Raw genomic sequence first — 27,592 nt, 5'->3', positions numbered from 1 at the left:
TCATATAAAACAACATGTCCCATCCTTTATATCTTTATGATCATGAATCAAAGTGTACATGGAGACATAGGGCCCCTCCATATGGCCATATAACCCAGAATATCAAGGAAAAAAATCCCACAATATCAGCTTTGAACTGGTATCTGAGTCCACACTGCCATATATATGGCAGATAATGTGGGATTTTATTCAATTGTGTGGAAGGGGTCGTACTCGAGCCCATCTCAGGTATAATATTTGTGTACAATCTGAGGCACACAAAGCTGCTGCTGTGCTTTGCAGGGCGGTAGAGCGCCTGGAAATATGAATGTGAAATTGGTTGTGTCAACTTATTAGGTTATCTTCTCCTGGATCAGGGAAATGTGCTCACAATGCTTCAGTGCAGGTAGGCTGATGATGATACTACAATTAGGTTTCATTTTATTTGAGGGTGATTCCAGATATATTCCTTTTCCCCCTCCTCAATCCACCTTAAAACATTCTCTTTTCCTTCTCTGGCTCTCTCTCTCTCTCTCTTTCTCAATTGCATCTCTTTGGGTCCCTTGGGAGCCGGGAAGGGAAAGTGAGAGAGAAGATCTGTGCATTTTAGAAAAGGAGGAGGGGGGAGGAAAAAGGGGGGAAAGGGAAGCCGAGGCTGGGAGATGCGGAGCAGGAGGAGAAGGAGAAGAAGAAGAAAGGAGAGGCAAAAAGCAAGCGAGGGAGGAAGAAGAGGTGCCTAGGAAGGGAGGGAGAGGGGATGAAGGGGCCAGCCGGGCAGAGGAAGGCTGGGAGAGTTCAGAGGAGAGAAAGGTAAAGAGGAAAGGTACCCCAAAAAAGAGGGAAGAGGGGAAAAGGGGGTGAGCACAAGAGGACAGGGAGAAAATAGAGGAAGAGAAAGGAGGGAAGGAGAGTTCAGAGCAGAGGAAGATAAAGAGAAAAGGGGGGAGGAAGGGGAAAGGGGGAATAAGAAGAGGACAGGGAGAAAAATAGACTGAGGAAGAGAGAGAAAGGAGGGAAGGAGAGGAGAGTTCAGAGAAGAGGAAGGTAAAGAGAAAGGGGTCCCCCAAAAGGAGGGGGAAAGGGGGTGATCACAAGAGGACAGGGAGAAAAATAGATTGAGAACGAGAGAGAAAGGAGGGAAGGAGAGGAGAGTTCAGAACAGAGGAAGGGAAAGAGAAAGGTTACCCCAAAAGGAGGGAGAAGGGGAAAAGAGGGTGAGCACAAGAGGACAGGGAGAAAAATAGACCGAGGAAGAGAAAGATAGGAGAGGAGAGTTCAGACCAGAGGAAGGGAAAGAGAAAGGTTACCCCAAAAGGAGGGAGAAGGGGAAAAGAGGGTGAGCACAAGAGGACAGGGAGAAAAATAGACCGAGGAAGAGAAAGATAGGAGAGGAGAGTTCAGACCAGAGGAAGGGAAAGAGAAGGGGGGGTCACCCCAAAAGGAGGGAGGAAGGGAAAAGGGGGTGATCACAAGAGGACAGGGGAAAAACAGACCAAGGAAGAGAGAGAAAAGAGGGAAGGAAAGGAGAGTTCAGAAGAGAGGAAGGTAAAGAGAAAGGGGGTCACCCCAAAAGGAGGGAGGAAGGGGGTGATCACAAAAGGACAGGGAGAAAACAGACCAAGGAAGAGAGAGAAAGGAGGGAAGGAGAGAAGAGTTCAGTGGAGAGGAAAGTAAAGAGAAAGGGGGGTCACCCCAAAAGGAGGGAGGGAGGGGAAAGGGGGTGATCACAAAAGGACAGGGAGACAAGAGACCGAGGAAGAGACAGAAAGGAGGGAAGGAAAGGAGGGTTCAGAGCAGAGAAAGGTAAAGAGAAAAGGGGGTCACCCCAAAAGGAGGGGGAGAAAACAGACTGAGGAAAAGAGAGAAAGGAGGGAAGGAGAGGAGGAACAGAGGAAGGTAAAGAGAAAGGGTCCCCCAAAAGGAGGGAGGAGGGAGAAAGGGGGGGTGTTCAAACGAGGACAGGGAGGAAAAATAGACCGAGGAAGAGAGAGAAAAGAGGAAAGGAGAGTTCAGAGCAGAGGAAGGTAAAGAGAAAGGGTCCCCCAAAAGGAGGGAAGAGGGAGAAAGAGGGTGATCACAAGAGTACAGGGAGAAAATAGACCGAGGAAGAGAGAGAAGGTGGTGAAAGAAAGGAGAGAAGGAGGAAAAGAAAGAGTGGAGAAAAGAGAGAAACAGGAAGGGAAGCGAGGAGGAGGAAAAGAAGTGAAGTTCGGGGACTCCACAAAGAGCCATCTCCCTTGGCGACTTCTCATTTCCCTTGGCGACTTATCATCCACAGAGAAATCATGCAGCAGGGGGTCCCACAGATCCCCGATCCTTTTCTTTAAAGGGGGGAAGGAATCGAGAGAGAGAGAGAGAGGCTGGATGTGGGCACCCCTTGAGGAGTGATCCTACAAGCCCCCTCCTCAGAACAAAACAGCCCACCCTTTTGCCTTGCCCACCCCATCCTTATCTCCTTCCCCATCTCCTCCACATTGGGCGAGGGAGGGGGGGTCCCCTGGAGAGGGGGCGGGGGGAAGATGGAGGGATGGAGGAGGAAGGAGAGGGAGGGAGGAAGGAGGTGAGATAGAGAGGGAGATAGAGGGAGAGAGAGAGGGCATGGAGGAGGAGGTCGGGGGGCTCTCAGGGGTGGGTCCGAGGGGGGCTTAAGGGCTCACCGGACCCGCGCGGACACGAGTGGGGCGCCTTCTCTTTCCACGCGGGATGCTGAGAAAGGGGCGCCTCCACTTCTGACTAAGGGGGCTCCCTTCTCTCCCCACGCCCCACGATGAGGACCAGGATGCTGGGGGTGCTTTGCCTGTTGGGAGTCCTGACAGCAACTTGTATGGCTGGTAAGAGAGAGAGAGAGGGATGAATGGATGGATGGGGGGAAAGCACGCGTGGGTGTGGGCTGTGGGGCGGGGGGACGGGGTGGGGAGGCATCTCTCCTTGTCTGGGGAGCTAGAGTTGCAAGGAAGGGGGAAGAAGAAGAAGAAGATTCCTCAGAGAGAGAGAGAAAGGCAACTGGGACAGCTCTCCATCCATCCACCCATCCATCTCTCTGCCCATCTCTCCATCCCTCTCTCCATCTCTCTTCCTCCCCATTCACACACTCATGCTGTGCATTCATCTTCATAAGCAGGCAGATCCTCCTGATGAATTATGGAGATGAGCTAATCTGTATACAATCCTGAATCCGCCCATTCCTCTTAGATCTAGCCTCCTGCATTCACTCTACCTGTCTTAGTTTTGCACCTATTCTTCTATACCAGGCATGGGCAAACTTCGGCCCTCCAGGAGTTTTGGATGTCAATTTCCACCTTTCCCAACAGCCTCAAGCCCTTTCCTTTTCTATTACTTTTTCCACCCCTCTGGTTCAATCCCCATCAAAACTATGACTTATGAGCTGCAACAGTGCCTCTGAGCATGTGCAGGGTGCCTCTTCACCCAGAGCCAGGTCAAGTGGATGCAAGCAGGTGAAATTTCAATGTGCTTTTCACCTGCCAGACCACCTACTTTCTATTATTTTTAACTATCTGGTTCAAGCCTCATCAAAACTATGATTTATGAGCTGCAACAGTGCCTCTGAGCATATGCAGGCTGCCTCTTCACCCAGAGCCAGGTCAAGTGGATGCAAGCAGGTAAAATTTCAATGTGCTCAACACCTGCCAGACTATCCACTTTCTATTATTTTTTCACCCTTCTGGTGCAAACCCCATCAAAACTATGACTTATGAGCTGCAACAGTGCCTCTGAGCATGTGCAGGCTGCCTCTTCACCCGGGACCAGGTCAAGTGGATGCAAGCAGATGAAACTTCAATGCACTCTCCACCTGCCAGACCACCTATTTTCTATTATTTTTTCACCATCTGGTTCAATCTCCATCAAAACTATGACTTATGAGCTGCAACAGTGCCTCTGAGCATGTGCAGAATGCTTCTTCACCCAGGGACAGGTCAAGTGGATGGAAGCAAGTGAAACTTCAATGTGCTCTCCACCTGCCAGACCACCCACCTTCTTTTATTTTTTCACCATCTGGTTCAATCTCCATCAAAACTATGATTTATGAGCTGCAACAGTGCCTCTGAGCATGTGCAGGCTGCCTCTTCACCCAGAGTTAAGTCAAGTGGATGCAAGCAGGTGAAACTACAATGTGCTCTACGCCTGCCAGACTATCCACTTTCTATTATTTTTTCACCCTTCTGGTTCAATCCCCATCAAAACTATGATTTATGAGCTGCAACAGTGCCTCTGGGCATGTGCAGGCTGCCTCTTCTCCCAGGGACATGCCAAATAGATACAAGCAGGTGAAACTTCAATGCACTCTCTACCTAGCAGACCACCCATTTTCTATTATTTTTTCACCACCTGTTTCAATCTCCATTAAAACTATGATTTATGAGCTGCAAGAGTGCCTCTGAGCATAAGCATCCTGCCTCTTCACCCGGGACCAGGTCAAGTGGATGCAAGCAGGTGAAACTTCAATGCACTCTCCACCTGCCAGACCACCCATTTTCTATTTTTTTTTTCTCCATCTGGTTCTTCTATTATTATTTTTCACCATCTGGTTCAATCCCCATCAAAACTATGATTTATGAGCTGCAACAGTGCCTCTGAGCATGTGCAGGCTGCCTCTGCGCCCAGAGCCAGGTCAAGTGGATGCAAGCAGGTGAAATTTCAATGTGCTCAACACCTGCCAGACCATTCACTTTCTATTATTTTTTCACCCCTCTGGTTCAATCCCCATTAAAACTATGATTTATGAGCTGCAACAGTGCCTCTGAGCATATGCAGGCTGCCTCTTCACCCGAGGCCAGGTCAAGTGGATGCAAGCAGGTGAAATTTCAATGTGCTCAACACCTGCCAAGACCATTCACTTTCTATTATTTTTTCCACCCTTCTGGTGCAAACCCCATCAAAACTATGATTTATGAGCTGCAACAGTGCCTCTGAGCATGTGTGGGGTGCCTCTTCACCCAGGGACAGGTCAAGTGGATGGAAGCAGGTGTAACTTCAATGAGCTCTCCACCTGCCAGACCACCCGTTTCATCCATTCAGGTGTCTTCTGTGAAATCCGTCTCGTGCACATTGATTGTCCATTCAGAAAAGGGAGGCGGAAGGTTTTCCAAGCAGAGATGGATGTTGGTGTTGCACGCTTGTGCCTCCTTTTCTCGAAGCCCTTTGATAATTAACCCTTTCCCTTCCCTCTCTCACCTCCTTCCTTTTTCCTTCTCCAGTGCAGTTTGTCCCTGCAAAGACCTATGAGGACTGGTGGGCTTACAAGGAGACCCTTCATGGTAGCTTTGTGCCAGGTACAAAACTCTCACTGGTTATTATTACGATCCTGCTTTTCTGTCTTAATTGAGACTCGTCGTGGCAAGGGTGTTTATCTTGATTGCGATGATGGGGAGATTCAAAGATTGAGTAATGACGCCCCAGTCTCATTATTCTTGCTTCCCTTCTTCATATTTCCAGCCCAAGCAGCTCTTTAAGTGTTATGGTCGTTTAATGCAGCGTTTCTCAGCCTTCCTAATGACCCCTCAATACAGTTCCTCATGTTGGGGTGACCCCCAACCATATTTTTGTTGCTACTTCATAACTGTAATTTTGCTATCAATCGTGATGTAAATATCTGATATCCAGGATGTATTTTCATTCACTGGACCAAATTTGGCACAAATACCCGATATGCCCAAATTTGGATACTGGTGGGATTGGGGAGGGGATTGATTTTGTCATTTGGGAGTTGTAATTGCTGGGATTTATTGTTCACCTGCAATCAAAGAGCATTCCGAACTCCACCGATGATGGAATCGAACCAAACTTGGCACACAGAACTGCCACGGCCAACAGGAAATCCTGGAAGGGTCTGGTGGGCATTGACCTGGAGTTTTGGAGTTGTAGTTCACCCACATCTAGAGAGCACTGTGGACTCAAACAATGATGGGTCTGGACCAAACTCTGCATGAATACTCAATATACCCAAATGTGAACACTGGTGCAGTGTGGGGAAAATAGACCTTGACATTTGGGAGTTGTAGCTGCTGGGATTTACAGTTCACCTACAATCAAAGAGCAATCCGAACTCCACCAACGATAGAATTGGGCCAAACTTCCCACATGAGACCCCCATGACCAACAGAAAATAAAGTGTTTTCCGATGGTCTTTGGCGACCCCACTGACACCCCCTCATGAGCCCCCCAGGGATTCCGACCCGCAGATTAAGAACCACTGTTTTAATGGCTAATATTAAATATCTTTCTTTTGCTTACTCCTGTGAAACAAAATGAATATGTATACACATGCATGTGTGCATGTATTTATAAATATGTAAGAATATATGTTGATCAGGTTAACTTTGAAGGCTATCAAACACAACACCCTATTACCTAGTGTCTTTTGGAACTCATTGCCACAAGATATCATGAATTGCAGAACATGTGTTGGTCTTTCCACTCAAAATAGGACGACTTGGGCGTCCACATCTGCTTTGCTATTGAGTGGATCTAGGTCCAATTCCTGGCATATTCAGATCACAATCATACTTGGGGAATGTCATGTCAACCTCAGACTAGAGGAGCAGACAAATGGCTTGTTTTAAGGCCCAAATGTGAATACTAGAGGAGTTTGGGGAAAATTGACCTTGGCATTTGGGAGTCGTAGTTGCTGGGATTTATAGTTCATCTACAATCCAAGAGCATTCTGAACTCCACCAATGATGGGATTGAACAAAACTTGGCACACAGAACTCCAATGACCACCAGAAAATACAGGAAGGGTTTGGTGGGCATTGTCCTTGGGTTTTGGAGCTGTAGTTCGCCTACATCCAGAGAGCACTGTGGACTCAAACAATGATAGATCTGGACCAAACTTGGCATGGATACTCAATATGCCCAAATGTGAACACTGGTGGAGTTTGGAGAAAATAGACCTTTGACATTTGGAAGTTGTAGCTGCTGGGATTTATAGTTCACCTACAATCAAAGAGAAGTCTTGGCATACAGAACTGCTATGACCAACAGCAAGTACTGGAAGGGTTTGATGGGCATTGAAGTTGAGTTTTGGAGTTGTAGTTCACCTACATCCAGAGAGTACTGTGGACTCAAACAATGATGGATCTGGACCAAACTTGGCACGAATACTCAATATGCCCAAATGTGAATACTAGTGGAGTTTGGGGGAAATAGACGTTGACATTTGGGAGTTGTAGTTGATGGGATTTATGGTTCATCTACAATCCAAGAGCATTCTGAACTCCACCAACGATGGAATTTAACCAAACTTGGCACACAGAACTCCCATGACCAACAGCAAGTACTGGAAGGGTTTGGTGGGTGTTGACTTTGAGTTTTGGAGTTGTAGTTCGCCTACACCCAGAAAGCACTGTGGACTCAAACAATGATGGATCTGGACCAAGCTTGGCATGGATACTCAATATGCCCAAATGTGAATACTAGAGGAGTTTGGGGGGAAATAGACCTTGACATTTGGGAGTTGTAGTTGCTGGGATTTATAGTTCAAATACAATCAACCCCCCCCCCCTTGCGACAACCCAGGGTTCCCAACCCCCGGGTTGACGAACAAGTTCTCATTCCTTTAGAACCAAAGATGGGTTATACAACACTTGTTTAGGTGTTATTTATGTAAATCTTAATGAATGGGAGAAAGAACCGTGAGTGGTTGATGGGCATGACAAGCTGAATGAAGTCTGCATAATGAGAGGAGCCTTGCCTTTGAATGCTGAATCTTGGGAAGCAAAGAAGAGAATATGATAATGGTGCTGTTATTATTACGTCATGTCAAGCCTGAAAACTTACCAGGACTCCTCAGGGGTGGAAGCAGAATGCCACACTAAAGGAAACCTTCCTTTGATTTAGCTGAGGTCTGAGGAATGGGGAAGAATGAATGGAGGAGCAAAAACTCCTTTTCTAAGCCAGAACCTGAAAAAGTTATATTTTTTGGTTTGTAATTCCCCAAATCCCCCATCGATCATATCATTTCTCTAGGTTCTGGGCATGGCATAACATGTAGCGTGGCGGGTATATATTATTAAAGGGCAATGTGGTGAATAGTGATCTAAATACACTAAAGCAAGCATGGGCAAACTTGGGCCCTCCAGGTGTTTTGGACTTCAGCTCCCACCATTCCTAACAGCCTCAGGCCCCTTCTTTATCCCCCTCAGCCACTTAAGCGCTTAATCGGCTGAGGGGGAAAAGGAAGGGGCCTGAAGCTGTTAGGAATGGTGGGAGCTGAAGTCCAAAACACCTGGAGGGCCCAAGTTTGCCCATGCCAGCACTAAAGGCAACAGATTCTGTCTGATCTCAGGGTTGTAAGTGACTTGAAGACACATACACAGGTGTATGGTGGCCTATATTGGGAAAAGGATGGAATAAAAAAGGGAGCTGAAAATAGGACAGAGTGGAGGATCAAAGGAAGCTTCCTTGAGACAGGATGGTTCCTCAAAGCCTTTTCAGCACCTGTGAACATTCATGTATTCCTTCCATTAGTATCCTTTTTTGAAGAATGGATTGGGATCACCTTTATATAACTGGATTGCTTTGCACATGTTGGCTGGTACAAATTTGGGTAGTAGTGCTGCACCTTGCAAGGAAAAAACCCAAAACAATTATTATTAATCGAACTGCAAAGACTGTGGCACAAGCCAGTAAAGGTGGTCCCAGTGGTGATCGGCACACTGGGTGCAGTGCCTAAAGACCTTGGCCTGCACTTAAACACAATCGGCGCTGACAAAATTACCATCTGCCAGCTGCGGAAGGCTACCTTACTGGGATCTGCACGCATTATTCGCCAATACATCACACAGTCTTAAACACTTGGGAAGTGTCCGACGTGTGATCCAATTCAACAGCTGTGGACACATCTTGCTGTGTTTCAAATAATAATAATAATAATAATAATAATAATAATAATCTTTATTTATACCCCGCCACCATCTCCCCAATGGGGACTCAGGGCAGCTAACATGAGGCCAAGGCCCCCCAGCGTCTGATGTGTGATCCAATTCAACAGCCAGCAGACTGTCTGCTGTGGACTCATCTTGTTGTGTTTTTTCAAATAATAATAATAATAATAATAATAATAATAATAATAATCTTTATTTATACCCCGCCACCATCTCCCCAATGGGGACTTGGGGCAGCTAACATAAAAATACAGTACAACACAATACAATACAGATTTCAAAAACAAAACTTACATCAGGAAATAATTACAATAGCAACGCAAAAGAATAAAACAAATTAACACAATATAAAAGTCAGACTGGAAGGGCAGGCCAGATGAACAAGATAAAATGATAATATGATAAAACCCTGGGTGAGGTAGGAATATAAAATGTGTAAGTAAGGGGAGCCCAGGAAAGATAGTCAGTGGGTAAGGCTGGGTTGCTGTGAGTTTTACCAGGCTGTATGGCCATGTTCCTGAAGCATTCTCTCCTGATGCTTTGCCCATATCTATGGCAGGCACCCACAGAGTTTATTAAGTCTGTTGGAAACTAGCAAGTGGGGTTTATATATCTGTGGAATAATGTGCAGGGTGAGAGAAAGAACTTTTGTCTGCTTAAGACAAGTGTGAATGTTGCAATTAGCCACCTTGATTTGCATTGCATAGCCTTGCAGCTTCAAAGGGCTGTATGGCCATGTTCCAGAAGCATTCTCTCCTGGCGTTTCACCCACATCTATGGCAGGCACCCAGAGAGGTTGTGAAGTCTGTTAAACTAGGCAAGTGGGGGTTATATATCTGTGGAATAATGTCCAGGGTGGGGGAAAGAACTCTTTCCTCTGCTTGAGGAAAGTATGAATGTAGCAATTGGCCACCTTGATTAGCATTGAATGGCCTTGCAGCTTCAAAGCCTTTGATGACACAATTCACTTGGTCTTCGTTTAAAGGGAAACATGTAACTAGTTCTCATTGAGGACACAGCAAAATGGTTGGCTGAGTGTAGACAATGCCTACTGAAAGTTGGATGGGTTAGAATTTTCCTTGCCAAAAGCTCCAACATCTACATTTACTACTCATGGAGCCTTGATAATGTTGTTGTTGTCTAATGTATATGTTTTGATTTTATTGCTGTATTATTTTGTCTGGGCTTGGCCCCATGTAAGCCGCACCAAGTCCCCATTGGGGAGATGGTAGCAGGGTAGAAATAAAGTTTATTATTATTATTATTTCAAACACTTAGGGCCCTTCTAGGGCCCTTCCACACAGACCTATATCCCAGAATATCAAGGTGGAAAATCCCACAATATCTGCTTTGAGCTGGGTTATCCGAGTCCACACTGCCATATATTCCAGTTCAAAGCAGATGATGTGGAATTTTATTCAGCTGTGTGGAAGGGTCCCCAGACAGGCCTTATATTCCAGGACCTGATCCCAGGTTTTCTGCTTTGAACTGGATTATATGAGTCCGCACAGCCAAATAATCTGAGATAAACAGAAAACCTGGGATCAGATCTTGGGATATAGAACCTGTCTGGAATGACCCTTACTTCTCTCATACTTCTCTTGCCTTGTCTATTTTGTTGTTGTTGTTGTTGTTGTTGTCGTCGTCGTTTTCCCCACCCTAACCTCATGTTAATTATTTCCACATCTTTTTAGCAGACAGCATATGTTTGTCCTCCTTTCCTTCCTTCCTCCCTTCCTTTCCTAGGCTTTGGCTCCTTCAGAAACTTCTGCCACATGCCAGCGGTGTTGGTGGGCAAGCAGCAAATGTTCTCGGTGTTGCTCTCTAAATAGGCTCAGCCTGATTACAGAGATGCATGCAAATAGGGGGTCGATTTGCATAATTTATTCTGAGCTCAGGATTTGGGGGGCTTCCTTGGCAAGGCATGTCGGCGGTGGTTCCAGGCGGCCAATTAGATTCCCTTGGACTCCAGATGGGGGAAATCTATGCCTCTCTCATGACCCCCTGCGTCCAAGGTTGGGGATGACTGGTGGAGTCCCAAGGGTGAATCACTCAGTGGCTGGGTGGGCAGGTGGGACATCCCCATCAGCCCTGCTTCAGGAAAGAGCCCACACTGATACAGGAGACTGCTGCGCCGTTCCAGCTGTACGCAGTGCTGATCCTGGTTGGGGAGGGTGGGAAGGCTGGGCTTAGCTCAGCAACTGCAAGAGGCTGCATTAATATTTAATATCTCCCTTGCCCGCTCCAGCGATGCAGCGAGCAGCACAGAGAAACAGGGCCACAGTGTGTGGGTGTACATGTGGAAGGGAGGGTGAGCGACTGGTTACGTGGAAGCCACAATGTCCTAGGCCTCCCTCCCACTGTCACTCTATTTGGGGAGCACAGGAGAGGAGAGGGGAAGTCTGCATCCCCTATTCGGAAGGAAAGGGGGGGGGGAATAATTAAGTGTACACATACAGATGAGGCTACAAAGCGCGCACACACAGAGCAGCCACAGAGGGATGAGAAATGAAACAAGCCAGCGAGTGCAGAGAGATGAAGGAACACCCAGGGAAGACACTGAGCAGATATATTGCTTTGCTCAATTGCATATATACCAACGCCGCCGTCTAGGTAGAACCCTCTCTCGTCTTTATTAAATTGCAGAGAGAGAGAGATTGAGTGAGAGAGAGACTAATAAACTCCTACATGTCCACATCTGTACCTAGTTAAATGTGACATCTGCACACGCATTTGTCAAAACAGGCACACTGTTTAAATTTGCATGCCGTTGAAAGGGGTAGAACACATAAATATGCACACACAAGTAAATCCAGAAGACAGCACAGCAATGGCACTGGGAACCAGAACCCCATGTTTAGCCTTTGTGAAAGAATGCTGTTTGCAGGCAAATCAAAACACAGAGAGGAAGAAGTGGGCTGGATCAGATCCCAGATCTCTCAAGTTCAGTGTTTCTCAACCTGGTGGTTGGGACCCCTGGGGGGGGGGGTCGCGAGGGGGTGTCAGAGGGGTCGCCAAAGAACATAAGAAAACACAGTATTTTCTGTTGGTCATGGGGGTTCTGTGTGGGAAGTTTGGCCCAATTATATCGTTTTTGGAGCGCAGAATGCTCTTTGATTGTAGGTGAACTATAAATCCCAGCCACTACAACTCCCAAATGCCAAGGTCTATTTTCCCAAAACTCCAGCAGTGTTCACATTTGGGCATATTGAATATTTGTGCTAAGTTTGGTCTACATCCATCATTGTTTAAGTCCACAGTGCTCTCGGGATGTAGGTGAACTACAACTCCAAAACTCAGGGTCATTGCCCACCAAACCCTCCTAGTATTTTCTGTTGGTCATGGGAGTTCTGTGTGCCAAGTTTAGTTCAATTCCATCATTGGTGGAGTTCAGAATGCTCTTTGATTGTAGGTGAACTATAAATCCCAGCAACTACAACTCCCAAATTCCAAGGTCTGTTTTCCCCAAACTCCAACAGTGTTTGCATTTGGGCATATTGAATATTTGTGCTAAGTTTGATCGAGATCTATAATTGTTTGAGTCCACAGTGCTCTCTGGATGTAGGTGAACTACAACTCCAAAACTCAGGGTCATTGCCCACCAAACCTTTCCAGTATTTTCTGTTGGTCATGGGAGTTCTGTGTGCCAAGTTTGCTTCAATTCCATCATTGATGGATTTTAGAATGCTCTTTGATTGTAGGTGAACTATAAATCCCAACAACTACAATTCCCAAATGACAAAATCAATCTCTCCCCAACCCCACCAGTATTCAAATTTGGGCATATCGGGTATGCCAGTTTGGTCCAGTAAATGAAAATACATCCTGCATATCAGGTATTGACATGACGATTCAGAACAGTAGCAAAATGACAATTATGAAGTAACAATGGTTGAGGGGCACCACAACATAAGGAACTGTATTAAGGGGTCGTGGCATAAGGAAGGTTGAGAAATACTGCTCTAGTTCATCTCTGTGTTCTCATGATGGCATGCGAAGCATATAAAGGTGAGACAGGAGGAATGTGTGCAACAGCATCCTCCAACACATGTTCATGAGCAAAAGTGTCTCTGCCAAAAAGCTAGAAGAAGTGGCAGCTTCAGGCATGAAACTGCTCTGTATTTTTCCTGCCAGGGATGGGGAGAGGAGCTTGAAAGGTTTTCCCTCTCATGCAGTATGTTGACTTGTTCACCTTGACATTTCCCTTTCCACCTCTCTCTCTCTTTCTCTTTCTCAGCAAAATGTCTGGAGCTGGCCCTGGCTCTCAGCAACCAGTCCTGGGAGGCACTCATTGCCTCTAACAGTACCACAAATACTTGGACCTCATGACTAATAGCCATTTATCTTCCTACTTTACATGACTGTGCCTCAGACTCTCTTTCTAGGTTGGCACAATGGCCAACATCCTATTGACTTGCTGATGGAGCATTAACTGCTAACCTAGTGTTTCTCAATCTTCCTAATGCCACGACCCCTTAATACAGTTCCTCATGTTGTGGTGACCCCCAACCATAACATTATTTTACTTGCTATTTCGTAACTGTAATTTTGCTACTGTTATGAATTGTAAAGTAAATATCTGATATGCAGAATGTATTTTCATTCACTGGACCAGATTTGGCACAAATACCCAATACACCCATATTTGAATACTGGTAGGGTTGGGAGGGGGGTTGATTTTGTAGTTTTGTAGTTGTAGTTACTGGGATTTATAGTTCACTTACAATCAAAGAGCATTCAGAACTCCACCAACAATGGAATTGAACCAAACTTGGCACACAGAACTCCTCTGATCTACAGAAAATACTGGAAGGATTTGGTGGGCATCGACCTTGAGTTTGGGAGTTGTAGTTTACCTACATCAGAGAGCACTGTGGACTCAAACAATGATGGATCTGGACCAAACTTGGCATGAATACTCAATATGCTCAAATGTGAACACTGGTGGAGTTTGGGGGAAATAGACCTCGACATTTGGGAGTTGTACTTGCTGGGATTTATAGTTCACCTACAATCAAAGAGCATCCTGAATTCCACCAACGATGGAATTGTACCAAACTTGGCACACAGAACTCCCATGAAAAACTGAAAAATACTGGAAGGATTTGGTGGGCATTGACCTTGAATTTTGGAGTTGTAGTTCACCTACATCAGAGAGCACTGTGGACTCAAACAATGGTGGATCTGGACAAAGTTTGGCATGAATACTCAATATGCCCAAATGTGAACACTGGTGGAGTTTGGGGAAAATAGTCCTTGGCATTTGGGAGTTGTAGTTGCTGGGATGAGCCGGCGTTGTCCGGAGACACCTCCAAGGTCATGTGGCCAGCATGACTACATGGAGCGCCCGGGCAGCCTCCCTTGGCAGGCCCGATGGGCAGCGTGAGCCTGCCAAGGGAGGAGCAGCCCCGCGCGGCTTACTCGCGCGTAAAGCACCTCGCAAGGTGCTTTACGCGCGAGTAGGCCACACGGAGCAGCTGCCCTTGGCTGACTCACACTGCCCATCGGGTCTGACGGATAGCATGAGCCTGCCAAGGGAGGGGCACTGTGGGGGGCACTGTGGGGGATAAGTGCCCTTGGTGGGCTGAAAGTGGCCCGCGGGCCGTAGTTTGGGGAACCCTGCTCTAGCATAAGCAGGTGTTATGGCAGCATAAGTCATGCTACCCCTCTATTCTGCCTTGGTTAGACCACACCTGGAATATTGGGTCCAATTCTGGGCACCACAATTGAAGAGAGATATTGACAAGCTGCAATGTGTCTAGAGGAGGGCGACAAAAACGATCAAGGGTCTAGAGACCAAGCCCTATGAGGAGCAACTTAAAGAGCTGAGCATGTTTAGCCTGAAAAGGAGAAGGCTGAGAGGAGACTTGATAGCCATGCATAAATACGTGAGAAGAAGTCATAGAGAGGACGGAGCAAGCTTGTTTTCTGCTGCCCTCAAGACAAGAATGTGGAACAATGGCTTCAAACTACAAGAAAGGAGATTCCATCTGAACATAAGGAAGAACTTCCTGACTGTGAGAGCCGTTCAGCAGTGGAACTCTCTGCCCCGTAGTGTGGTGGAGGCTCCTTCTTTGGAAGCTTTTAAACAGAGGCTGGATGACCATCTGTCGGGGGTGCTTTGAATGTAATTTTCCTGCTTCTTGGCAGAATGGGGTTGGACTGGATGGCCCATGAGGTCTCTTCCAACTCTGTGATTCTGTGATTCTAAGCCACCAACAAGGTGTGAAAAATATAATGCAGGAAGCAGCCAGGCTTTGAAACTGCAATGCCATTCATTGCTAATCAAGGTGGCCAATTGCATCATTCCCACTTGCCTTAAGCAGACAAGAGTTCTTTCTCGCACCCTGGACATTCCACAGACACATAAACCTAACTTGCGTAGTTTCCAACAAACCTCACAACCTCTGAGGACACCTGCCATAGGTGTGGGTGAAACATCAGGTGATAATGCTTCCGGAACATGGCCATACAGATCAGAAAACTCACAGCAACCCAGTGATTCTTTCCATGAAAGCTTTCAACAACACAGTGCTATATTTTCTTTATCGTAAACCGTCCACCTTTGTGAGATGTTAGTGTCACTTGCCTGCCCTCTCCAATGAGACGTAGCCTGGGCAGTTGTGAAATACATACACAGGCATTTTCTGACTTTCCATCCCAGCACTCTTTTCCTCCCTCCGCTCTCTGTAATTGTACCCCAGGGAATAAATATAGCATTTCAGTGGCTCTTACTCAAGGAAGCAGCAGGATGCAGTCATTGAATCCGCTTATTTTCTCCTGCTCTCTTTGCAGGTCCCCCCTTTTGGGGTCTCGTGAATTCCGCCTGGAGCCTCTGTGCCATTGGCAAACGTCAGTCACCGGTGGATGTTAACACCAGCCAAATGGTGTATGACCCTTTCCTTCCTCCAATTCGACTAAGCACAGGTGGAAAGAAGGTGGGTATCTCTGTGTTTATTAAAACTAGGTAAGGTAAAGGTTTTCCCCTGACATTAAGTCCAGTTGTGTCCGACTCTGGGGTGTGGTGCTCACCTCCATTTCTAAGCCAAAGAGCCGGCGTTGTTCATAGACACCTCCAGGGTCATGTGGCCGGCATGACTGCATGGAGCGCCCTTACCTTCCCGCCAGAGCGGAACCTATTGATCTACTCACATTTGCGTGTTTTTGTACTGCTAAGTTGGCAGAAGCTAGGGCTAATAGAAGGAGGTAACACCACTCCCCAGATTCGAACCTGTGACCCTTCAGTCAGCAAGTGCAGCAGCTCAGCGCTTTAACCCACTGCGCCACTGGGGGCTCCTATTAAAACTATTGGTGCTCAATATATTGTCGAAGGCTTTTATAGCTGGAATCACTGGGTTGTTGGAGCCCCCGGTGGCACAGTGGGTTAAACCCCTGTGCCGGCAGGACTAAAGACCGTCAGGTCGCAGGTTCAAATCTGGGGAGAGGCGGATGAGCTCTCTCTATCAGCTCCAGCTCCTCATGCGGGGACATGAGAGAAGCCTCCCACAAGGATGATAAAACATCAAATCATCCGGGTGTCCCCTGGGCAACGTCCTTGCAGATGGCCAATTCTCTCACACCAGAAGCAACTTGCAGTTTCTCAAGTCGCTCCTGACACGACCAAAAAAAACCTGGGTTGTTGTGACTTTTCTGGGCTGTATCGCTATGTTCCAGAAGCATCCTCTCCTGACGTTTCACCTGCATCTATGGCAGGCATCCTCAGAGGTTGTGACGTCTCACAACCTCTGAGGATGCCTGCCATAGATGTAGGTGAAAAGTCAGGAGAGAATGCTTCTGGAACATAGCCGTATAGCCCGAAAACTCACAACAACCTATTGGTGCTCATTTTCTGGAAATAAATAACGACAAGTAAGCCTAGAAAAAAATCCAAATTTTAGAAGTTTTACCAATCTGAACTGGCAATACTGAGTTGCGTTATATTGACCCAATGACAGCTCTTGGCTCCAATGTCAATGAAGTAGCAAGTCCACTCTGGGTTTTAGTATCTACCTTAAAGGAGTGGTCAATATTTGGGCAGCTTCCCATGTACTAATGGTGCTTATCTCTCCGTCTTATCCTCCAGATCAGCGGCACCATGTACAACACAGGGCGACATGTCTCCTTTCGCCCAGACCCATTGCAGCTGGTTAATGTCTCTGGAGGTCCGCTTTTGTACAGTCACCGGCTCCAGGAAATCCGCCTGCATTTTGGAAGCGAAGATGGGTTCGGCTCCGAACACCAAATTGATGGCGAGACCTATTCTGCTGAGGTGATCTCAAGCCTTCTTAATAGTGGGCCTTTAAGACCAGTAAAGACCTATAATGACGTAATAGCAAGCCTCTGTAGATGTTACAGAGCTGCCCAATTCTAATATCCATAGATGCTCTGTATATGCTCATGTATAAGTCTACACCAGGGTTTCTCAACCTGTGGGTCCCCAGATGTTTTGGCCTTCAACTCCCAGAATTCCTAACAGCTGGTAAACTGGCTAGGATTTCTGGGAGTTGTAGACCAAAACACCTGGGGACCCACAGGTTGAGAACCCCTGGTCTAGACGTTTCAGTCTCTTTCTGATATGATATCTGATTTGAAGGACCAGCAATACTTTTTATGATGTGTTAGGGCCACACTTCTCAATCTAGAGTTTGGGACCCCTGGGGGGTTGTGAAGGGGTTTCAAAGGGGTCACTAAAGACCATCAGAAAACACACTATTTTCTGTTGTTCATGGAACTTTGACCCAATTCTGTCGTTAGTCGGGTTCAAAATGCTCTTTGATTGTAGGTGAACTATAAATCCCAGCAACTACACTCCCAAATGTCAAGGTCTGTTTTCCCCAAATTCCACATTTGAGTATATTGAGTATTTATGCCAAGTTTGGTCCAGATCCAGCATTGTTTGAGTCCACAGTGCCTTCTGGATGCAGGTGAACTACAAATCCCAAACTCAAGGTCAATGCCAACCAACAGTATTTTCAATTGGTCATGGGAGTTCTGCGTGCCAAGTTTGGTTCAGTTCCATCATTGGTGGAGTTCAGAATGCTCTTTGATTGTAGGTGAACTATAAATCCCAGTAAGTATAACTTCCAAATGACAAACTCAAATATCCCCCAATCCCACCAGTATTCACATTTGGGTATATTGGGTATTTGTGCCAAATTTGGTCCAATGAATGAAAATACATCCTGCATATCAGATATTTATATGACAATTCGTAACAGTAGCAAAATTACAGTTACAAAGTAGCAACGAAAATAATGTTTGGGGGTCACTACAACACGAAGAACTGTATTAAGGGGTTGTGGCATTAGGTTGAGAACCACGAAGCAAGTCTATACATCCCTTTCCTGCAGACTCCTAGGAATTCAAACCTTGAGGTTTCAGATTCAAAACTTGAGACCTCTTGTTGTGTCACAGGAGGTGAGACAATCCATAATGTCATACAAAGGATGTGTGTACATGCTTTCAAGTCACCCGATGACTTATGGTGACTGTGAATGTCATATGCAAGGAGTACTCAGAGGTTGTTTTGCCAGTTTCTTCCTCTCAAATAGAGCCTCCAGCACCTGGCATTTACTGGTGATCTCCCATCCTAGTAATAACCAGGGCTGATCCTGCTCAGCTTCCAAGATGAGATGGGATATAGTGCAAACATGAAGCATTTATGGCCGCATAATGCTACATTACAAATCTTTAACTGCAATACAGAGTGCCAGCTGGTGGGTATTAAAAAAATGAATGGCATATACAAAATATACTATTCAATAAAAAAACAGCTGGCATCCTATATTACAGTTAAGGATTTCGCAATGTAGAGTTATGGATGCGTAATTGCTCTGTATTGAAAGATGCTATGTATTCACATCCATGGTGCTCCTGCCTCAATTGAAAATGCCCCCTCCCAAACCTAGCTTAATACCAGTAGTGACACCAAAAGATGGAGGTTGGTTCAGCTGGTGAAGGGGATGCAGCATAATGACATTTCCGATTCCCTCTCAGCAACGAGAAAGGCTGCAATTATCAGAAGCGATTCCTTGTTGTAGCCTTGCTTTGCTGGAAAGAGTGGGCTGGGTATGCCATCTTGAGGCACCTATTCAGCTGGCATCTTGATGATTGCCAGCTGAATAGAACTCTATTGATCAATGTGGCTGGCGGTTGTTAAGGTCTTGGGCCAAGGGATGTTATTTATTTACACGTCCATAAATAAATAAATACGTGGTGTAGGATCTTGGCAAACAAATCTTAAGTAATGAAATGCTCTGCCCCACATTCACATGCTTTCCAAGGCAGTGTTCTCACCCTGAGACTCCTTCCCCTTGTGAACTAGAGGAAAGGGTCTACATCAGGACTAGGCTATAGCACAGCTAGTTGATAGCTAGCTGCATTAAATCACTACTGACTGAGAGGTCATGAGTTCGAAGCCAGCCCGGGTCAGCATGAGCTTCCGGTCATTAGTCTAGCTTGCTGACAACCTAGACTGTCAAGTAGGAAATTTAGGTATGCTTTATGCGGGGAAGCTAATTTAACTAATTTACAACGCCATAAAACCTTCCAGCAGCGTGCAGAAGAATGAGGAAATACTCCATCAAATGATTCGGTGTCACAAATAGACGGTGAAGCAGCAGCTCTCCCTGTGGCCAGAATTGAGCATACCCTCATGAAACCGGAAAAGCTGGAATGTTAAATTGCCTCAGTGTCTGTCTCTATATGTTGTATGTCTAATTAGCATTGAATGTTTGCATGTATATGTGCATTGTAATCCACCCTGAGTCCTCTGTGTGTCTGAATTCGGAAGTACCAGAGTTGTTGTTGTTGTTGTTGTTGTTGTTGTTGTTATTATTATGACAGACGAGAGCTCACCCCACTCCCTGGATTCGAACTGCTGACCTTTCAATCAGCAATCCTGCCAGCACAAGGGTTTAACCCATTGCACCACTGAGCCCCCAGTGGCGCAGTGGGCTAAACCCCTGTGCCGGCAGACTGAAGACCGACAGGTTGCAGGTTCAAATCCGGGGAGAGGCGAATGAGCTCCCTCTATCAGCTCCAGCTCCTCATGCAGGGACATGAGAGAAGCCTCCCACAAGGATGATAAAAACATCAAATCATCCGGGTATCCCCTGGGCAACATCCTTGCAGATGGCCAATTCTCTCACACCAGAAGCAACTTGCAGTTTTTCAAGTCGCTCCTGACACGACAAAAAACAAAACAAAACACCGAGATAGGAAACATGGGGCTGAGGGTAGTGGCAGTGCTTTGCTTTTGCTGCTTCGTAACTCTGAGGTCCACACCAACCCCTGCTGTGGGCTGTATCTGGCCCCCAGGCCACATATTGTGCAGGCCTGCGCTAGGCCTTATAAAAACCCTTGCTTCCAAATCTGCTCCTTCCAATGAACAAATTGCCCATGTACTTCTTTCTACATCTGACCTTTGATCATGGAAATAGCCTCAGGCTCTGTGAAGCCTTGTTTGCTAGTAACAGGATCAGCCCAGGTGTGTTTCAATGCTCCTACATCCAACAAAACCTTCTGCATAGAACATCAATGAAAAAGCTAGAGCAATCATTTTGTTTTGAAACAATGAAATATGTAGGGGCTGTACTTCCTCTCCAAACATGCTCCAAGCCATAAAAATGCAAGCTTCTACACATGTAGTCCAGCCTTTCCTAACTGAGTGATGCTCCAAATGGGTGGGGCTACACCATCTATCATCCCCGACCAGGTCGCTGGAGATGTAATTTAACACAGTGGTACTTAAAAGCGGTCGACCTTGGAGTGATGCTGGCCCATGAGCCATTGGCTGTCGACAGAGAGTTTTTAGTAGAGAAAAAATCAACTGTAGCTAATGTGCACAAATAGGGTGCCAGTCCCTAACACATTAGTTCTCTACCTTTCTAAAGCCGCAACCTCTTAATACAGTTTTTCATGTTGTGGTGACCCCCAACCATAACATTATTTTCGTTGCTACTTCACAACTGTAATTTTGCTACTGTTATGGATTGTAATGGAAATATCTGATATGCAGGGTGTATTTTCATTCACTGGATGAAATTCAGCACAAATCCCAATAGAAAATACTGTGTTTTCGGATGGTCTTTGGTGACCCCTCTAACACCACACCTCGCGACCCCCCCCCCCCCCCGGGCCTTGACCTCCAGGTTGAGAAATGCTGCCCTAACACATCATAAAGAGTATTGTTGGTCCTTCAAGTCAGATATCAGAAAGATACTTAAACTTCTAGACTTATACATAAATTAGAATTGGGAAGCTATTTTAAATCTATATCTAACGAAGGCCTGCTATTACATCTCGACCTACAGGTTGAGAAACACTGGACTTGCTGATCGTACTTTGATGCACAGTTCAGCTCTCCAAACATCCAAGGTCGCAGAAGTGTGACAAATACATGCATTGTTCTACACCTGCGAAACGCAAGGTTACTTTTTTATCACCCTGGTGTGAGTATCCTGTTTTCTCTTTTGCATTCACCTTTAGGTTCAGCTGATCCATTACAACCAAGAACTCTACCCCAATATCTCAGAGGCCTCCCGCAATCCCAACGGCCTGGCTGTCATTTCAATCTTTGCCAATGTAAGTCCTTCTTTCTCTGGAATAGAGAGTATAGCCTTCCGGCTGGGTCAAGATGGGAAAGAGACTGAATAAAGAAACAGATTCAAAGCTTTTGTGTGTTTTCTATTTGTAGATTGGACCAAGTCCCAACCCATTCTTAACCAGACTGTTAAACAGAGAGACCATCACCCGAATCTCATATAAGAGTAAGTATAATAGCTTATGAGGGAGGCAAGGAGAGAATGATGCTGAGTGCAAAAAAAGAACGTTTCCAAGCTATGATGGAGGGTTGCCATAAGATGTAGTGGTGGCGCAGTGGGTTAAATCCTTGTGCCGACAGGACTGCTGACCGAAAGGTCGGTGGTTCGAATCTGGGGATTGGGGTGAGCTCCCATCCATCAGCTCCAGCTTCTCATGCAGGGACATGAGAGAAGCCTCCCCCAGCATGGTAAAACATCTGGGCAACATCCTTGCAGACTGCAAATTATCTCACACCAGAAGCGACTTGCAGTGTCACTCCTGATATGAAAAAAGCTACTGTCTGAAATGGATTCAGAATGGAGAGCAATTTAATGACTGAATTATTCATCCACTGGGTTCTTGTAGTTTTTTCGGGCTGTATGGCCATGTTCTAGAAGACCTCACAACCTCTGAGGATGCCTGCCATAGATAAAGGTGAAACATCAGGAGAGAATGCTTCCAGAACATGGCCATATAGCCCAAAAAACCTACAACAACCCAGTGATTCCAGCCATGAAAGCCTTCAATAATATATTCCTCCACTTTCCAAGGCAATACACCTTTGAATACCTTATACTAAGAACAAACAAAAGGGGGCAATTATTTTATATTCATGTCCGTTTCCTGTGCAGGAAGCAATTGAGAGCAAAATGTGGGCCTTGATGGACATTTGATCCAATCCACCAGGGCTCTTCTGGCATGCTTGTTAATAAATAAATATGCACCTGTATATTCCTGATTTGATAGATGATGCTTACCTTCTTCATGATCTGAGCCTTGAAGATCTCTATCCAGAGACATTTGGTTTCATCACCTACCAGGGATCCATGACGACTCCTCCATGTTATGAAACCGCCACTTGGATCCTCATTGACCGACCTATTAACATTACCTCAGTTCAGGTGAGTCTTCTGACCCACTTAATGCAGAACAAGACCTTTTTGGCTTCCTATATGCCAATCCTGAACATGGAAAAATTGCCCATCATACTAGTTGGGGAATTCTAGGAAGCTAGGAAGGAACCCGTTTTTGGAATGACTTACTTTGAGAACTAGTTACTTTTTGAAATAATTTCCAAGGACTAGGTTGCCTTTTTTGGCCTATAATAGCCACAACTGCAATTCACTACTTTTCAGGGAAAATGGAATATATTCTCGATACTTATTATTCTCTCTAGGTACTTTTTTATTTATTGTGTCAGAAGTGCATTGAGAATACAGTTATACTGTATAGAAAAACCACAAAGTTAAAAACTTGGCATTATACTAAATGTCCTTTGACCAGAGGCTGGCCACTTTGAGTGCCTCTAGTGTTGCTGTGAGAAAATCCTCCATTGTGCATGTGGCAGGGCTCAGGTTGCATTGTAGCAGGTGATCTGTGGTTTGCTCTTCTGCACACTCACATGTCGTGGACTCCACTTTGTAGCCGTATTTCTTAAAGTTAAGTTTAGGGTTAGGGCATCTTGTGGTGCTCGAGCGCAGTCTGTTCAGTGCCTTCCAAGTCGCCCAGTCTTCTGTGTGCCCAGGAGTGTTGTATTCCAGTCCAGGAGCACCTCTGACTTTAAACACCACACTACTTTGGTAAAATCAGCAAGCTGTTTTTGAAGGATATATGTAAACAAAACAGTAAAATGGTAAAAACAGTAATCTCCAAAACAATATAGTCCATGGATAAAAGATAGTCCATGAGATACAAGGCACAAAGGTAAAACAAGGTAAAACATCAGATCCAAGGATGCAAAATCCAAAGAACTAGGCAGCATGGAAATCCAATACACAAAACAGGAGCCTGGCAAAACTGAAGCATGAAACGAGGAATATATTTGGAAACAAGACTGTCATGAAGATTCAGCATTGATTGACAAGACTGAAGTAACTCTTTCCCTTGTATCAATAAAAAGCTTTTCCTGACCCCAGAACCGAAAGGAAAGCATTTCTCTTGCCCTTACAACTAAATAAGGATTTCTTATCTCTTTTTTCCTGGAGACAAATTGACCTTCATTATACCTGAGAACTTTGTATCTGTTTACAAAAGTAAACTTTTGTATCTTCTATCTTCACTCTCATTAAATTCTGTACTGGACAAATCATCCTCTGAAGACAGTTTCTCAGAGAAATACTGTTGAGGGCCTCTCTCAAGAATGTGACCTTGTGAATCTGCAGGAGAAACAGACTTCTCACCTGGGCTTAACTCAGGGCCAGGAAAACCCTCATCGACAACAGACCCAGGCCTAGAAAACCCTTCATCCCCAGTGGCATCATGAACATCAGACACAATTACAGGCTGAACTACAACAAGGAGGGAGTTTCTCATCTGGTCTCAGCCACTGATTGAGGTTCCAGGTTTTGGCCTGCCACTTTTGGACTCTCTCTTGCAGAGGTGTTCCTGCAAGTGTCTCTGTAGATCTTAGGAAGCTATTTCTTGATTTAAGACATTGGCAGGCTGGTTGATATCTGAACAGAGGATGGGCAAGAGAATTCCAATGCTTTGGTCCTTTCAATAGTGACTGCTACTTCTCAGCAGATGTCAGGTGGTGCAATACCAGCTAAATTTCTCCAGCGGTGTAGGGTGTAGACATCCTGTGATAATGCAGCATGTCTCATTAAGAGCCACATCCACTGTTTTAACGTGGTGAGATGTATTCCACACTGGTCATGCATATCTCTAGGTACTGACTTTAGGTAAAAGTGGAAGGGAGGATCTTTTACATTCTTACAAATTCCAAAGTGCAGTATATGAATTGGCAATTCGATGGTACAAGGTAGAACAGCAGTAATATGGTAGTAACATCCCAATTTCGTTGAAAAGCTTAGGCTTTTCCCAACTAAGAAAATTCAAACAACTTCGTTCCTGTATGATTTCCCCCCACTGTATATGTTTGCTTTCCCCCATCTGCATCAGCCTTGCAATCCTCGCCATTCTTCTTTTCCCATCTTTCCATTCTCCAGATACACTCCCTTCGCCTTCTCAGCCAGAACCTCCCTTCCCAGATCTTCCGGAGCATGAGCGACAACTCAAGACCCCTCCAGCCTCTCTTACACCGAAGCCTTCGAGGCAACCGAGACCCGCGGCGCCCCACTCGGCGTTGCAAAGGGGGCAACTTTAGGCTACACGGTATGAAAACCCAAATCCCAGAAACAGAAACAAAAGCAAAAGAATGTTTTTTAAAATAGACAGTAGAAACTGTCCTTGGGGGAAAGGAACAAGTTGGAACAAATTTTCCCACGGGAGATAGGGCGGGTTATAAATGTATTATTATTTTACTGACACAAAACCACAGGATGTCACAACAAATGAGATCTATATGCTGGATTTCATATCAAAAAATCACAAGTCGAACACTTCCCAAGCGTCTAGGACTGTGTGATGTATTTTCGAATGATGTGCGCAGATCCAAGTAAGGTGGCCTTTTGCAGTTGACAGATTGTGATTTTGTCAGTGTTTATTGTTTCCAAATGCCAACTGAGATCTTTCGGCACGGCACCCAGTGTGCCAATGACCACTGGGACCACCTGTACTGGTTTATGCCAGAGCCTTTGCAGTTCGATTTTGAGGTCTTTGTAACAGCTGGGTTTTATCTGTTGTTTTTCCTCAGTGCAGCTGTCACCTGCTATAGCAACATCAATAATCCAGACTTTTTTCTTTTCCACAATCATGATGTCTGGTGTATTGTGTTCCAAAACTTTGTCAGTCTGCATTCGAAAGCCCCACAGTATTTTTGCATGTTCATTTCCCACAACCTTTGCAGGTTTATGATCCCACCAATTCTTTACTGCTGGGAGGTGGTACTTGTGACATAAGTTCTAGTGAATCATTTGGGCCACTGAGTTGTGCCTCTGTTTGTAGTCCATCTGTGCGATTTTCTTGCAACAGCTAAGAAAATGGTCCATGGTTTCATCAGCTTCCTTGCACAGTCTGCATTTTGAGTCATCAAAATTTATTATTATTATTATTATTATTATTATTATTATTTTACTATAATAAAATAAAATAAAAACACAGTATGACACAGCAAATGAGATCTATATGCTGGATTTCGTACCACAAAATCACAAGTCGAACACTTCCCATGCATTTAGGACTGTGTGATGTATTATTACTTATTTTATTATGTGTGATATTATGTGTGATGTATTATATTACTGGGTTGTTGTAGGTTTTTTCAGGCTATATGGCCATGGTCTAGAGGCATTCTCTCCTGACGTTTCACCTGCATCTATGGCAAGCATCCTCAGAGGATGTTTGCCATAGATGCAGGCGAAACGTCAGGAGAGAATGCCTCTAGACCATGGCCATATAGCCCGCAAAAACCTACAACAACCCAGTGATTTCGGCCATGAAAGCCTTCGACAATATTATATTATTAATGTTAATATTAATATTAGTAAATGGGATGTAGGAAATAATATCTTCAGCAAATCTTTGTTTATCTTCTCTTTTGCAGTGGACGGCACACGGCCTCCCAAAACGGCTGCGTAGCTGAAATCTGTCGCTGGAAGTTGTGTCCCGTTGAATGTTTGAGGGCGGCTGTCGCTCCTTCAAAGCGTGACGTCTGAGGAAGCTACAGCCTCCCACCTCTGGGTGACTCAATGGCCTCCCACCATGAACCGGGGATTAGTGTACAGTGTGAATCCACATTTGAGTTTTCATCTCAAGGGTGCTTGGAACACACATACTTACCCCGGTGTGGCTTCCAGAAGTTTACCAAAACATGACCAGGGCTATTTATAAGCAAAATGTGGCATGCTTCCCATTGAAGAGCCATATCTCAAAAGGAAATGGGAGCCCTCCTGGGCGCTTGAGGACTAGGCTCTTCCCCAATGGCATTGTTCCCTGAGTTCCCAATCACTTGTGTTCTGGACATCTAGTATATTTGAAACTTCTATGGGTCCCAAATGTTAGGGAGAGAGAATGTACCCCAAATTTTGGGCAGATCGGCCACGCTAGATTGTACTTTAAATGCTGCACTTACCTCAGAATGTTTCCTTAGGCAAAGAAAAAAGGGAGACTAACAAACCCCAAGATATTTGTGGGTATCCTAGAGAACTCGGCGCCCATAAGGCATGAAAGTCAAAGCAGGATGGTTCTTCCCTGCGGATGTTAATGTCCCGAACTTCAGAATGTTTGTGGGGGAAATGCAGAGATACCGTGGGGATAAATCCACAATCCTGGATTTCTTTCAATACTTGCAGAGGGGAGGGGACACTCACTTTGAACTTCACCCCACTAGTTCGAATTAACCAAGGGTGGAAAATACCAAACGGTATATCCCAAATCTCAGTGTTATCTTGGGAAGTTTAGGGAAATATAGAAAGAAATACCCTATAATCATTTCCAAATGGCCTTCAAGACCCTTAGCTGGGAAGCAAGGGAAGGGAAACATTTTATTGCCAAAAGAAATCGACTATTTGAATATGGATTAATATTATTAATTAAAAAAAAACAGTTTTCAAAACAAACTCTGGCGTTCCTGGAATGAAATATTTTGAAAAGTTCAGTTTGGAGTCAGCTGACTCAGGTCCATGTGTGGGTAAGTGTTTAAAGGAAGCCAAGTTTGTTAGGAAGAAGCAAGGGAAAATATACTTTCACCGTGTCATCAAAGGCTTTCATGGCTGGAATCACTGGGTTGTTGTGAGTTTTCCAGGCTGTATGGCCATGTTACAGAAGCATTCTCTCCTGACGTTTCACCCACATCTATGTTAGGCATCCTCAGCGGTAGTGAGATCTGTTGGAAACTAAAACAAATGAGGTTTATATATCTGTGGGATGTCTAGGGTGGAAGAAAGAACTCTTGTCTGTTGCACGCAGGTGTGAATGTTGCAATTGGCCACCTTGATTAGCATTGAATGGCCTTGCAGCTTCAAAGCCTGGCTCCTTCTTGCCTGGGAAAATCCTTTGTTGAGAGA

The 27,592-nt window shown here is 45.3% G+C and overlaps 1 protein-coding gene across 1 annotated transcript; it reads left to right on the top strand.

Annotated features, from left to right (window-relative positions):
• Positions 1-617: 617 nt before the first annotated feature.
• CA11 (carbonic anhydrase 11) lies at positions 618-27,145 on the top strand. Its single transcript, XM_060780365.2, has 9 exons — positions 618-2,810; positions 5,196-5,270; positions 15,678-15,820; positions 16,966-17,151; positions 21,372-21,467; positions 21,580-21,652; positions 22,434-22,588; positions 24,635-24,800; positions 26,131-27,145. The coding sequence occupies exons 1-9, from the start codon at positions 2,747-2,749 to the stop codon at positions 26,163-26,165; spliced, it is 993 nt and encodes a 330-aa protein (XP_060636348.1). The 5' UTR covers positions 618-2,746; the 3' UTR covers positions 26,166-27,145.
• Positions 27,146-27,592: the final 447 nt, after the last annotated feature.

Source organism: Anolis sagrei, chromosome 6, assembly GCF_037176765.1.
Source record: "Anolis sagrei isolate rAnoSag1 chromosome 6, rAnoSag1.mat, whole genome shotgun sequence".
In the NCBI taxonomy this organism is placed as follows: Eukaryota; Metazoa; Chordata; class Lepidosauria; order Squamata; family Dactyloidae; genus Anolis; species Anolis sagrei.
Note: the sequence above shows the minus strand (reverse complement) of the source record. Positions and strands in the feature narration are given on the sequence as shown.